This window comes from Panthera uncia, chromosome B1 (assembly GCF_023721935.1).
Source record: "Panthera uncia isolate 11264 chromosome B1, Puncia_PCG_1.0, whole genome shotgun sequence".
Lineage (NCBI taxonomy): Eukaryota > Metazoa > Chordata > Mammalia > Carnivora > Felidae > Panthera > Panthera uncia.
Genome location: NC_064811.1, coordinates 66,620,629 through 66,636,649, shown reverse-complemented (window position 1 = coordinate 66,636,649; position 16,021 = coordinate 66,620,629). Strand labels below are relative to the sequence as shown.

Genomic DNA, 16,021 nt, shown 5'->3' with positions numbered 1-16,021 from the left:
TCTCTCAAAAATAAACATTAAACAAAAATATTAAACAAAAATGCCCAAAAGAAATAAGGAAAGCAGTAAGGTCTAAAATAAGGAAAGCAATAAGGTCTAAAATAAGGAAAGCAATAAGGTCTAAAATGGAAGAAGATGACAAAACACCTGTCCTCTCTATATAGTCCCACATGAGAAATCTGAGAATCATTGCATCCTCAGAGGTCCTAGTGAGTCTCTTTCTTTTTAGGAAAGAATCATGTGATTACATTCTTTTCACATTTTTTTTTTTCATGACAGAAACTCAAAGTCAAATCTGAGGCTTGACTATATCAATTCTGGAAACTTTTTCTTTTTATCTATCTTTTATCTAGTTTGTCAGACACCTTCTTGCAAAAAGAATTTAAAGCTGCTCAGAAGAATATACAGAAGATAAGAGAATTTAAAAGTAGCAACAATCAACACACATACACACACACTATTTACAGTTGGGTTACAAATTTAATAAGTTTCTTAGCAGCCAAGATCAAAAAAAAAAAGTTTATAGTTTGTTTAATAAGATAAAAATTAACTGTTCAGGAGAATCACAACTAACTCTCAGATTGTGAAGGAATTTTTCCTGAGGATCTGCATAACAAATATCCTATAGAAAAAAAAAAAACACCTCCTTTAGAAAGAAAGATAAGGATCAACTAGTTTGCTTCTTGATTTTTTATTTTTATTTTTTTCATGTTTATTTACTTTTAAGAGAGAGAAGGACAGAGAGTGAGTGGGGAAGGGGCAGAGAGAGGGAGACAGAGGATCCCAGGCAGGCTCCACACTGTCGCACAGAGCCTGATGTGGGGCTCGACCTCACAAACTGTGTGATCATGACCTGAGCTAAAACTAAGAGTCAGATGCTTAACCAACTGAGCCACCCAGGCCCCCCTCAATTAGTTTGTTTCTTAAAGTACAAATTAAATGAAAGAAATTCCACAGGAAGTCACTATAATCCCTTCAGCGGTCTGGTTTAACTCCAGCCAGTAAGACTGAGTGAAGTGAATACCTTTCAGCAAACCCCTGCATAAATGACTCTTTATAGATAAATTCTCTTTGGTATAGGATGACACTGAATCCAAGGAAGAGAGTCTAACAGATCTGTATGTTTGTTTATCTTGACCTTTTTCATGTTTCTGATGGTCTATGTATTACTTTTATTATTATGTATGTTACTGTTATAAGCTTCTTTAAAACCTTTGTAGACAAATGTACACAAAGTAACTGATGTTATAAGCAGACAACTTATTAAAAACTTCTTTTCCGGAAAAGGTAGCCTGACTTAAGCAAATACATCCTTGAACTAGGAAACACGACACCAAGTTCTATTCTTACAGGCAAAACGTTCACCCTGATTAACCTTAGGCAAATTACTGTGCCAAATTTTGCTCTATCTAAAATAGGACTGGATAATTATACTCTGTTACAAACTGATGCTTAAGATTAATTAAGGTACTTATTGAAGGGTTTGAGTTTTTAAAACACCAGGTCTGTAATTCTGCCCTTACAGTTTCCAAAAATGCATTATTCTACAATATGTTTTCCAATAGGACTACTTTTATAATTCAAACCCATATTTGTATATTACACTCATCTTCAGTTAATGTAATATTCCTTTTTTGGTCATCAAATGTTGGATAAAAATATTATAGAAAGATATCAAGATGCTTCAAATTTAACACACTTTTCACTAGAGTGTACCTAAATATTTGCTCCCACATATTTATAAGACATGATCATTACCATCAGCTGTAGTTGCTTTTTGGTGAGGCATCAGCATGGCAGCAAATTCTTGAAGCTGATTTCCTCTGATGATCCTATCTAGGTACATTTTCTCTAGGATCCCATAAGCAGCAAGTTGCTGGCATCTTTCATCCTTAAAAAGGGTAGCTAGCATCCGAGAACGCTGCTGTCCTAAGGGAAACAAATGAGCATCAAATATTCTCACAATCTATTTCCCCAATAAAAAACTATGTTATGACTTCATTCTTGCCTACTAAAATATACAGCCAATTCTCGGGATTTGTGGCAGTTATGTTCTACAAAGTTGTTGCCAATTCCTACTTCTAGGGGAAATACAGGATTAGGCTCCTATGAGCCTCTGGACACAGTGTTTTTGTCAACTGATCAATATGTAACCTTGCTTTATGTTACTCTGTTAAAGGTACTTTATTTAATATATATTCTCGGTTATATTTAATATATATTGTCAATTCATCATTGTTCATGATGATACATAAGGAGGGAGTGTCATGATGGCCTACAACAAAAGAAAGCAAATATAACAAACAGCTAAGAAAATTTAGGAAAAAAAAGTAATGAAGGGGGAGTAGCCCTGCCAGATAATAAAATAATAATCAATAAGATAAAATCAATAATACTATGATAATGCCAGTAGCATAGTACTAGTATATCCATAAATACGCTAATTAACGGAACAGAATACTAGATTTAGAAATCTGTAATGTGCTAAATCAATAGGGGAAAAAAGATTACTTAATAAAAGATACTAGGTCAAATAGCCATTTAGACAAAAAAAAAGGGTAATTCCCTATCTCATTCCCTACACCAAAATAAATCCAAACGGATTAAGACTTGCAGGTAAATTGAAGTGAGAAATAGGCAACATTAATCTAAATTAGTGATTAATCTGGGGCAGGGGTTGGGGGGGTGGCGGTTGGAGATAGTGCCTAGAAGGAAGCATCAAAGTAAAATATGAAAGCCTAAAGCGGCAATTCTCAAAGGGGGTCTCCAAGACCCTTCAAGGGATCAGCCGGTGAGCCAATGCTATTTTATAATAGTATAAAAACATCCTTTACGTTTTTCACTGTGTTGGCACTTACACTGCTGGTGCGAAAGCAATGGCGGCTAAAACAGCTGGCACCACCGCACAAATCAAGGCTGTGGCACTGGCAACGAACTGTATTGTGCCACACACTCAACAGTCAAAACAAAAGACAGCCTGCAGCAGAAAGGAGTTATTTTTATTAAGTACCGACATGAGAACACATCTTTTTAATATTCTGTGCAACAAAATGGGAAATGCACGTAAAGCACTTCTGCTGCAAACCGAAGAACAATGGTTGTCCCAAGGAAACCCTGCAAGCTGAACACCATTTACGTAAGACAATGACTAACAGACAAAATGATGGGTTTTCAGACTTGGGTATTTGGTAGATATTTTTTAAAAAATGAACAAAGCAAGCCTATCAAGTCCAACCAACAGTATTTGTTGTCGCTGATAAAATTAGAATTTTTAAGAAACAATCAGAATTTTAGAGAACTTCTATCTGCCACCATGAGCTTGACAGCTTTCCAATAGTTAAAGGTTCTTTTGATAAGATCAGGTGTAATATATTCAAATGTAATTTTTATATGTTGCATAATAAAGTATGTCAATATTTGGATTGCATAACTCAGTGAACCAATAGCATCCAAACAACCAAACATAATGATACAAAATGGAGTAAAGGATCCATTCAAGCACAAGACAGACCAAGACTTTAACATTAACAAGGTGCAAAAAGTTCATTGATACGGTTTCAGATGCCACACTGTGACTAACCTATAAGAAACCATACCACTGGTCAAGTTAAGTGTAGCATGAAAGAATATCACAATTATCTGAAAAAGTCATCAATATGCCTCCTTTTTCCAATTACACACTGTGAGCTGGATTTTCTTCATATACTTCCTTTGAAACAACATATCAAAGCAGACTGAATACAGAAGTACTTTTAAGAATTCAGCTTAAAAAAAAATTCAGTTTTTGTCTGTTAAGATAGACATTGATAGGATTTGAAAAGATGTAAAAACAACTTCATTCTCTTAACTTTTTTTACTTTAGAAAATATAGTTATTTGATAAAAATATCACTTTTTATTTATATGTAATGGACTTATGATTGCTACTTTTAAATGAATTATTTTTTAAATTTATTATCTCAATTGCTAATATAGTATCAATAGATATAACCTACATAAGCAAAGGAAAGGGTTCTCAATTTTTCAGTGTAAAGGGGTTCTGAGACCAGAATCTGAGGATGTGGGAAACTAGGGTACTGAAAGAAAACACGTGGGAATTTAAAATACCTAATTTCAGAATAGGAAAGACCTTTCTAAGCAAGTAAACAAAACCCAAAGTCCATAAAAAAAAGAGATTAATATATTTAACCGTATAAAAATAAAGAGTTTCTGTATGGCAAAAATTTCAGAGACAAAACCAAAAATGAGACAACAAATTGGGGAAAAAATTGTTAAATTTCTTATATACATGAGGCGCTTTCATAAATCACCAAGATAAAAACTCAAAGCCTGGCTAATAAACATAAACAGATAATTCATTCAAAAAAATACAGGTTTTTCAATAATGATTTTTCTTAACATATGAAAAGATGCTCAAGAGCATTCCTAGTAAATGAAATGCAAATTAAAACTGGAGTGAAATACTACCTTTTCATCCATTAGCAAAGATGAAAACGTTTGGTAATACAGGTGTGAGAAATCAGGTCTGCATGGACACTGTTGCCTGGAAGGTAACACTAAAGGGCGGTATATAATTTCTATACAAAGTTTAAAGGTATATACCCTGGGACTCAAGAATTTAACCTATACATGTATTCATATATGTGCATAATCACTATAGCACTGTTTGTAACTGACTAAATAAATTATGATAAAGCCAAGCAATAGAAAATCAAAAAGAATGAGCGATATGTATTGACATTTAAAGATCACTGATATATAGGTACAGGAAAAAAACAGGTGGCCAAAGTGTGTATATCATGCTACCACTTATATAAAAAAAAGGTGGGGGGGACACAGACACTTTTACATTGAAGGAAATACAAGTAATTGATAAAAGCTCATTAGAACTGGAAGCAGTACCACGTTATGTATTGCCTTTTCAGTAACAAAAATGTAATAAGTAAGATCACTGCTTCATAAAGAATGAAATGCATAGTGTGAACACGTCATTAGGCTCTCAACCAAACACAGATCAAGAATAGACATTCTAAAAATGATTTAGAAAAGCCAGTTTAGAATTACCAGCATTTCTCCTCAATGCCCTTTCTGCTTTATAAGTTGAGTGATGTACATGCTGTAATTTAGTAAAAGAGAACAAAGAATATTTTTCACATTTACCAAAGAAAAGGATAAATGTGAGATCTGAAACTAAGGCTTGAAGGTTAAAAAAGATCTCAAAAGCAGTGTATTATCATCAATCTCTAGATTTTAATTTTAACTTCTCTTTATGTAATTCTCACATAATTTTGTTATTCATTTTTAAGTTATCTATTAGGCGAACTAAACTCCATATTCTCTCTCGTAATTACTCCTAACACATGTAGGTAATAGACTGATACATGCATATTTAAAAATTTTTGAAGTTAACAATCTATTTTATTGCTGTTTTTAACTGTTTAAAGTGTTTCAACTAAATTTACCATAATGGTAGTAATAAGACCTCCCCTTGAAGAATAAATAATTCCTTACTAAATCCTCCAATAACAAACCTGAAATTATTAAGCAAAGATAACTGTTTATGAAAGCACAAATTACATGTTTACCTGCTGATGCTAAGATGGTACAGTGCAAAGCGTGTTTTAAGGCCTCTAGTCTTTCACTTTCGTGCACTATTGTCTTGTAGGAGAGCTCATTGTACCTTTGTGCAGCTTCAATGAATTTTCTTCTATAATCAAGAACACGTGCATAGCATACCTACAGAAGGGAAAATGTTTCAATTAGGGGGAAAAATTAAAAATCAAAGCAAAAAATAAAAGAGAGAATTTCTAATACATAACACCATTTATCAGATATCTGGAATATCTCAGTATAGTAGGACTCTCCAATACAAAATTAATTCCAAATCAACTCATCTGTTACCTTATAATGTATCTGTAACTGTTCATTGGTTGATTCATTCTGAAGCAATGATGCTCGATTTATGTAAGCCTCTGCCTGGACTGGGTCATCATCCTCCAGATATAGCCTAGCAATCTTCAGGTAAGTCTCCAACTTATAATCTACATTGTACTGCCTAGGATATAACACAAAAATATAATGGCTAAATATTTTATCAAGAAAATTTTTAGGAGTGGTAAAAAATGTATTTTTCCTCCATACATGCTGTTAATATAAGCATATCAAATTTTTACTGCATTAGAGAAAAATCTAAAAAAATACTTCCAAAATAAATGTTATTGAATTTTTATTTTATCATCATGATTGCTCCATTGTATTTTAGTTTCCTTTAGTCCTCAAATAATCTCACAGTCAAAGAACTTAAAAGAAAAAATGCCCAGTTTAGGGGTACACCGTATACTGGTGCTGGGGCTATTAGTACAACCATCCTGGAAAACAATTTGGCAATATATTCTCCAATCATTCTTTGAATCTTTTAAAATGCATATATTCCTTAGCTACTATATTTTATCTCTAGAAAACAAATCGCAAGAAAATAATAAGGGATGTGCACACATATGTACAAGGAATATTCATTTGTAAAGCTACTCATAAATACATGTAAGAAAAAAATTAGAAATCACCTATTATGATATTTTTAATAATCAATTAAATTGTGGTACATAAAGATGGTATAATAATATATAGTTATTATAATCATTACTACGCGAAAATAGTCATCATGTGTTTTTGCTAAGTCAAAAAATAGGATAAGACAGCATGGAAGACACCATTAGAAAGTATTTCTATACATGTGTATGAAGATGGTAATAGCAATTATTTCTAGGCACTGAGATTCCAGGTGGTTTTCATTTTCTTCTTTATCCCAGTAGCCACGTTTTATGCAAGAAATGCACAACTGAACACCTCACCTAATTCAAAACTCACATAATTCATGATTAAGCCTTAGAGAAAAATGAATCTTTTTTATTGCCAGCAAAGTGATGCCACCATGTGGCAAGAACTGAGTTTACAATTTACATGGCCCAACGCTGAAATTAATTCTTTACTTTTTAAATTTTTTTATACAAATGCGAATTTTCTCCACAAGTCATATATTACTGACATTTGGCACTACAGTGTTTCCTTTCACAACTCGAATTTACACGAACTGCTATACATAGCACTATACTTTTCTCAATTTTCCAATTTTATGCCAAGTGTATCTATTAAATGTATTACTTTAATTATCAGAATGAATCATAGTTTAAAGAAACGAGTTCTCAACCGTTTATCCAGATTTTACTTTTAATCACTTTTAGGTTAATTTGTTTAGGAAACTTCTAAATTAAAAAAAACAAGGGCTAAATTTTCAGTTCTCTGATATCCTCACAAAGATAATGCTATAGGACTACCAAAATGATAAATCCCATCACTGCAAAGAACAGTATCTAATTTTATATTTATTTCAACTACCAGTGAAAATAAATCAATTGCCCTGTACTAGGAAGAAAATGCTCCAGACAGAGTAAGACCAAAGCCAATAAGCCCAGCCTTTTCAAACTATCAAAGAAAAAAACCCAAATTAACAAGAGGCTTTGGAAAGCAAAATTCAGTATCTACATAACAAAACCATTTTCATAAACTGGTTGCTTTTTCAAGGAGCATCACTGCCTAATAATTTCGTAAGTAATGCAGAAAAGCCAAGATGCCTGAAGTAGTGTCTGCCTTATCATCCTTCATAAATATTAATGAAGACCAAAAAAGAATCCCTCATTTCCCTGGTAAAAAAAAGTAGAGAAGCAGATGAAACATTTTTAAGTCATTCACAGTTGGTACTGAGAGGGGAAGTGTGTTTAAAAAGTGTAACCAAGAATCTCACATCTGTCTTCTTCCTTGTACAATATACTTGGGAGGAATGTTTCATTAAGCACTATAGATGTTTTTAAAAATACTTAACAAAAAGTTAAGATTAACTGAATAAAAGTTACAACCTATCATCTTAATTTTTTCTAATTGTTTCTCCATCTCACTTCTTCTAGCATCTCAAACCCAACAACCCACTGAACTCACTGTGACCTCCAAACCACTGATCTTATTACATTGTTACCTCTTTTTCCCCTTGATGGCCTCACTTAACTCCTAACTAGCTTAAGCCCTATGGTCAATCATTGTAATTATTGATTTGAATGTGCATTCATCTCCCTTGTCCCACTTTTGCTGTCACACTTGGCCAAAATCCTAACTCTGGTTAAACCTAAGTTTGTCTACTCCTTTCCTGCACCCATATAGCTGAACTCTGATGGAGAAAAACACCTAACCAATCTGAATGACCTCATTTCAATCACTACAACCTTCAGATGAGCCCTTTATGCTACCAAGTATATTATATATTCCTACACCATTCTCTGTCTCACTCTCCTAGAAAATTTTTTCTCATATTCCTGCCTTCCCTCAACTTCGACACTCCCAACCCCGTCTACACTTCCCCCTGATGACTGATTCTGACTTCATTAAGAATACCAGAGCAATCAAAGAATACCTGCACAAATGCCACCACCACATTGCTAATATCAATACCACATACTCTGCATTCCTAGCTGTTACTGTGGATCACTGGGCACTGTTCTGCCCATCAGGGAACATGTCTCAATGTCTACAGACATTTTGACTATCACAACTAGGGGCGGTGATGCTACTGGCATCTAGTGAGCAGAGGTCTGGGATGCTGTTGAGCATCTTGCAACCCATGACAAAGAATTATTCCATCTAAATGCCAACAGTGCCTGGGCTGAGAAACTCAGCCATAGATCAACTATCTATGCCCCTATCTAAAAACTATCTCTCCACTAGATTCCTTCCCCTCCTGTCCACTCCTGCAAGAATCCTCTTCTCTACCCTCCCATATTATATTTTTGCTTTCCAAAAAATTAAAGGAAAAATCATTAAAGTAAAAATAATCTCTTAACCTAACCTCTGCTGCTTCTACCAGATTTCTTTCTTTTTGTGAAAACTTCTGCAAAGAGCTGCCCATACATACCATTTCCAACTCTTCTCTTCCCATTCTCTCTTAAACCATTCCAGTCAGGCTTCTTCATTCTTACCATTTCACCAAAACAGCTTTTGTCAAGGGCCCCAGTGACCTCCACTTTACTAACTCCAATGGTTAACCCTCATTCTTCAGCTTAATTGACCTATCAACACCATAGCAGATCACTTGCTCCTTCTTGATACATTCTCCTCATTTGGCCTCTAGGCTGCCATATTCCACATTCTTCTGGTTTTCTTCTCAATCCTCATTTGATCTATCTTCTTCCTGCCCCTCACCTCTTAGTGTTGGAGTGTTCCAGGCCTCAGTACTCAGTCCTCTCCTCTATCTATATTCCCTCCCTTGGGGATCTCATCCAATCTAATGCCTTTAAATTCCATCTCTCTCTATATATCAGTGACTTCCAAATGTGTATCTCTAGCCCATATCTCTCTTTTAGTGTATTCAACTCCCTACTAGATATTTCCACTTAGTTATCACATGTCCAAAATGGAATTCCTGCTCCTCCCTCAAAACCTATTCTTTACTATGCAGGAGACGACAACTCCATCTTTCTAGTTGTTCAGACCAAAACCAGGATTTATCATGGCTCCTTTTCTCATACTCCATATGTAAGCTACCAGAAAATCCTTAGCTCTACCTTAAAAACATATCCAGGATCCAACATTTCTCACAATCTCCATCTTATCTGCAGTAGTACATAAGCCTCTTCACTCATGTCCTTACTTCTATCATTACTTGCCTACAGCTATTCTCAACCAAGTACTCAGAATGATTTTTTTTAAAGTAGGCTTCATGCCCAGCACAGAGCCCAATGCGGGGCTTGAGCCCTGAGATTAAGACTGAGCTGAGATCAAGAGTCAGACGCTTAACCAACTGAACCACCCAGGTGCCCCCAGAATGATTTTTAAAAATAGAAGTCAGATCGTGTCACTCTTCCACACAAAATCCTCCAATGGTTTCCCTTCATTTCACTTACAGAAAAGACAAAGGCCTTACAATGACTTACAAGAACCTATATAATCTGGTCCCCAGTACTCTCTGATCTCAGCCCCCCACCTTCTCTTGGTTTACTCCATTCCACCCATACTGGTCTCCTTGATCTTCTGAAAACACTCCAGGTATGCTCCCATCTTAGGGCCTTTACACTAGCCTTTCTCTCTAAGAGGATCTACTTATAATCTTCCCTAAACTCATGACTACTTCCTTCAAGTGTCTGAGAAGGTATATCTGGACCACTCTACTACTCCAACCATCCTGTTTAATGATACAACCTGCTCCCTACTTTCCCTTTACTTTTCTCCCTGGTACTTAACACCTAACATACTACAGAATTTATTTACTTATTAACTTGTTTATGATGTTTCTTGCACTAGAATGTAAAAAAAAAACCCAAAAACCCACAAATGAACAACGATACATATCCTATATACATCTCCATCCAATATCCACTATTTACTATACTTTTGTCCTGTTTCCAAAGGAATTCCCACCAACACTTGGGCTGCATTTCTCCAATCTTCTTCTTTTTCATATATGGATGCAAGATGCTGTCTTATGGAAGCAACCTGAAATAGTAGGTAGACATTTTAAATTATTTCAACTGACATTAGTAACTAATTAAAATAAATGGATGGTAAGTTTATCTATTGTGATAATGTTTTCATTCAACATTCTAAGATAGCAAGTAAACAGCGCAAATTTATCTAGACCACCCAAAATTTTTTTTAATGAATTCTGAATTCATGGAATATCAAAATACTGAACTGAAATTAACCCATTTCTGCAATGTGGATTATGGCAATAATTTAATTTAAATATTAAGTTTTATGTTTATGCTAACTGCATATATAACACTGGTGTTTTCCTAAGTTTTCAGCCTTATTAACAATTTTACTGACTCTTTTTCTTTTTTTAACTTGTATTAGTTTTTACTTTTACAATCTGTTTTTATTCCCAACAGAAACGAGGATAGAATAACTTATTCTTCTCTGAACTGTGGTCCCAGGGTTTTTAATCTGTTTAAGGCCATTGACCCCTGAGACCCTATTCACCGAAGAATATAGTTAAGCTGTTCAGACTTGGCCTGGCCACTACAGACTACTCACCACCCTATCCCTCCTCTTTAAAAACAAAGAACCTGCATGCTGTGCAAGCTAGTCTCCTCACTGTGGAAATTAATATGCTCATTTCTAAACTTGGAAGGCAGTTAGTGACTAAGCCTAAAGTTCCAAAGACCAAAGATCTAGAACTGAATCCTGGCTCTGCCACTCAGAGTCTGCAATTTTACCGATTTTAAAAATTGTCTAAAGAATAATATTTGATTCATAAATCAAATTGTAATATCTGAGCAAATGTCAGCTGGAGTTACAACATCCTGGAGTTTTTACACTGTAACATGCTGTTTGGCACATTGTTTTGTCAAAAATAAAATTGGATGATCACCTCCTTTAAAAATGTAATAATATCTCTCAAAATAATTACTGCTATCTCATGTTCAAAACTCACTGTTATAGATTTTTACCTGCTCCTCAAATGAAATGACTCTAGGCTGGATCTTTTCCAAGGTGAAATGATAGATTTCTTTGGCTGTGCTATCAGGCAGGTTAGGGAGATGTGTACAGAAATCAGTCAGCAACTGTCGAGAGATCACGAGACTGACATTCTCATTCACCACTTGTCAAAAAAAAAAGAAAGAGATAAAAAAATATGAATAACTTACAAATTTTCATTAAGCCATCAATTTTTACCTAAAACTATTATTAAAAACAATATATATTAGTACAACCCTCAATGCATTATTCGGGGATTTCCAAACCCATATCATCTTATATAACAGAATCGGTTTTCCTTATGCAGAATTATTTGATTATATAATGACTACACCATTAAATACTACAGCAGTAAAAGTCCCTTAAGTTTTCTAAGAAACAAGTGGCTGGGAAAAGTTTTGTTTTACATTTAAGAATTTTATATCTTCCTTTCTCTTCCTTTATTCTTCTACAAAGGGAAGGTACAGAAACACCTATACTTTTATCCTACACCTCGTTATAAAAAGGAGTTAAAGAAGACACAGTGAAATAATTTTCATGAAATTTAAATAAAGCAAGTAGTGACAGTTACTGACACTTGTACTTTCCTAATAAAAACAACAAATAATAACTGAGGTCAGCACCAGATGTACAGACATACTTAATGACACTATTTATAAACATTTTATTACTGTATGTGATTAAGGAAGAAAGCTCTGAGGTCACGCATGATTAGATGCCCTCACACAAGAAACTTAACCCTCTCTGTGCTTCTGTTTCCTCATCTGTAAAATGTGGATAAAGATGCTGTGAAGCTCAAATGCAATATATAGAGAGCACTATGAACAACATGTGGCACAAAGCACTCAACAAATGTTCACTATTATGATCATTATTATTATAGTTTAAAAGATACATCATGCTTGTGACCACTACTCAGATAAATTAAGTCTCAAATCAGCAGTTACTGGGGAAAAAACTGTTCAGTCGATACAAAGGATTTTAACAGTAGACTGCTTTTCTTGGTGGTTCAGTGGATTCAAAGTTTATATAAAGATCAAAGTTTATAAAAATCATTATTCTTTCACTATCATATTGCAATGTTCTCAATAAAACCATTCCTAACAGCACTGTCAGTTCATCACACATTGCAGGCCACAATTTTTGAGGCGGTAACTTACAGTAACCTGTAAAAAAGCTTCTCATCAGTTTATGATGTATTAATTAGAGTTCATTATTGGATAATACTGAATGCAGCTGAGCAAACAGTTTCATTATAAGTGCCATTAGGCACTTTCAGCTGTTAGAAAGAAATTACCACACACACTAGCACTTCTCATGATAATGTGCATGAAAGCACTCTCAAGTATCGTTAATACTGTTAACTGAGCATAAATTCAAGCCTGAATTTTGAGTCATTTTCAAGATAACTGGATATGTTTAAAGTCAGGAAGTGGGAGAGAGTGTCTTGAAGAATGGAAATTTCTAGTTCCCATTCAAAAGGAATGTTCTTAACGTTAATAAGTTAACAATTACATGGCACGTATTAAATGCCAGGTACTATTCTAAGCACTTTACTATGTATATTAACTCATTTAAACTCCCAACACTTCTACAGGGTTGCTATCAAATCCCTCATTTTAGAGACAAGGAAAAGGAGGCACAAAGGAACTAACTTACTCAATAAAGCAGCAGACCAGGTTGAATTTAGACTATTCTCTTTATCGTTATGCTATATTGCCTTCCATCAGTTACTGTATGAATAACTATACAAAACCTTAATTGGTAATGTAACTCTGAAGACAACTTACTGAAAAATAATCAAGTTGTAAATAGTTTAAATTCTAAAATCAATCAATTTCAATGCATATTTAATTTAATCTCAATGAAAATTATATTGATAATTTGATATAAAACAAGCTTGAGCAAGCTTTGAAGTCCTAACTCAATAATACAAGGCAGACGTGGAATTTTCGTTCTACTTACTTGCTTCCACAAAAGCTTTCAAAGCTTCTAGTTGTTCTGCCCCAGATAACTGAACGGCTTTTTCCAGGATCTGACGATACCTGAAAAAATACCAAATAAAAAGAATCTTCAGAGGACACTATATATTCTTTTTTTTTTTTTTAATTTTTTTTTTTTAATGTTTATTTATTTTTGAGACAGAGAGAGACTGAGCATGAACGGGGGAGGGTCAGAGAGAGAGGGAGACACAGAATCTGAAACAGGCTCCAGGCTCTGAGCAGTCAGCACAGAGCCTGACGCAGGGCTCAAACTCACGGACCGCGAGATCATGACCTGAGCTGAAGTCGCCGAAGTCGGACGCTCAACCGACTGAGCCACCCAGGCACCCCGAGGACACTATATATTCTAATGCTAACTCTGATGTTTATTCATTTCTATTTCTGCTGGTTTCTTTCATAATGCCCTAGTTTGTGCTTTTATTTATAGTACACCACAGATTTTTGTTGTTGTTGTTGTAGGTTCCCAGTCTATAAATTCTAAGGTGCCACTTCTAATTTCCTCTACAGTATACCACAATTTTTTAAAAGTTTTCAAACCCCGGGGTACCTGGCTAGCTCAGTTGGTTAGGCATGCAACTCCTGACCTCAGGGATTGTGAGTTCAAGCCCCACATTGGGGATACAGCTTACTTTAAAAAAAAAAAAAAGTTTTCAAGCCCATCACAAGAAAGAGTGAATCTGTAACTCTCAGTTACTGGATCTAAGGTGCCATTTTTTTTGGAAAAAGTTTTAGTTTGGAATTTAAACTAAAAAGTCAACTTTCTTTCAAATGCCTTAAAAGATAAACTATACTTCCTTCAACTGTGTATTACACAGACACACAAGAATGTTATATGAGGTGACCCAGAATGCTTTCCTCTTGTGGACCTAATGAAACTAGGGTCACCAACAATAGGATAGTGTTGACTAGGCAGTGAAACCAAATATTAGAGATTAAATGTCTTCGTATGTACCAAATAAACTTCACCAAGCCAAATGTACTGATAGAACACCCTTTATGTTGTCAGATGGTGCCTATATATTCTTTATTTGCAATCATTTCTAATAACTATTCTAATATTCATGAGCACATAAGATTCAAATCAGCACTCTAAAAAGGATGGGGGAAATGCTAAAAATAGGAACAATGACAATTATCAGGCAATGGCAAATTCCTTCCTAAAATGTAAACTCAACGAGGACAAGGATTTTTGTTTTGTTGACTGCTATATACACAATGCCTAGAGCAGCATATCACAAGCACTCAAATATTCAACATTTTAGTAAATTTAAAAAAACAGTATTTTATTTCTTAAACTGAGTGGTGGGTACACAAGTATTACACTATATTTTATCCCTTTTGTCTTTATAGTAATATTTATTAAAAGTATTAGTCAGGGGCACCTGAGTGGTTCAGTTGGTTGATCATCTGACTTCAGGCCAGGTCATGATGTCACGGCTCATGGGTTCTAGCCCCATGCTGGACTTTGCGCCGACAGCACGGAGCCTGTTTAGGATTTTGTCTCCCTCTCTCTATGCCCCTCCCCCCGCTCACACATGCACTCACGTTTGTGCACTTGCACATGCACTCACACATGCTCTCCTTCTCTCTCAAAAATAAACATTAAAAATTTTTTAAAAAGCATTGGCTGGGACACCTGGGTGGCTCAGTCAGTTAAGCGTCTGACTTTGCCTCAGGTCATGATCTCATGGTTTGTGAGTTTGAACCCCGCCTTGGGCTCTGTGCTGACAGCTCAGAGCCTGGAGCCTGCTTCGGATTCTGTGTCTCCTCCTCTCTCTGCCCCTCCCATGCTCATGCTCTCTCTCTGTCTCTCAATAATAATAAATAAACGTTAAAAAAAAATTAAAAAAGCATTGGCTAATGCATTTTACCAACCTAATAGCACTGCAACTATTCAGAAAATCATCCAGAATATACTCAAGAAAAAAATATACAAATAGGAAAAAATATGTACATGAATAGAGCCCAAACTCATTCAAATTTATGATTTGTATTTTTAAAGCACACCTTCAAGCTACCATTCAACATTTACTGATTCTCAACCCATACAATATTCTCACAACCTTGGTTATATGATTTCTCAAAAACACAATGAATCAAACTGACTTTGTAAGAAAGGTATACGGAAAGAAAAGACAGTGAACTCCAAAAGAAGAGAGAAACTACTCTAATTAAGCAAGGAAATATTATTAAGATTTAAAATAAAAATTATTTTTTAAATTGTTTTTAAAATTTGAGGAAGAATATTCAGCCATCTGAAAATTCATTACGGAATATCTCATTTTCTCTATACATAAACATACACAGATGTGCACATATATTATTTCCCATATCTATATTTATATATCTACTTTATTGCTCTGGGTATGCTTTTATTTAATATATTCAATGGTTTATTCTTTTTTGATTATTCTTCATATTCATATTCTTCACATTCATGGCTAAGCCCTCTTAATTTTAGATCCCCATAAATTATTTTATACTAACATTACATTCAAA

The 16,021-nt window shown here is 34.7% G+C and overlaps 1 protein-coding gene across 3 annotated transcripts in view; it reads right to left on the bottom strand.

Annotated features, from left to right (window-relative positions):
* COPS4 (COP9 signalosome subunit 4) overlaps window positions 1-16,021 on the bottom strand; it is a 42,222-nt gene that overhangs the window by 13,743 nt on the left and 12,458 nt on the right. For 2 of the 3 annotated variants that reach the window (XM_049630780.1, XM_049630777.1), the window contains exons 2-7: window positions 13,485-13,564; window positions 11,492-11,643; window positions 10,432-10,535; window positions 5,901-6,054; window positions 5,585-5,735; window positions 1,759-1,929 (exon numbers count right to left, since the gene is read on the bottom strand). In XM_049630780.1, coding sequence (XP_049486737.1) covers window positions 1,759-1,929; window positions 5,585-5,735; window positions 5,901-6,054; window positions 10,432-10,535; window positions 11,492-11,643; window positions 13,485-13,564 — 812 coding nt within the window. The remainder of the gene's footprint in view (window positions 1-1,758; window positions 1,930-5,584; window positions 5,736-5,900; window positions 6,055-10,431; window positions 10,536-11,491; window positions 11,644-13,484; window positions 13,565-16,021) is intronic. The other variant, XM_049630778.1, reaches the window with a different exon arrangement.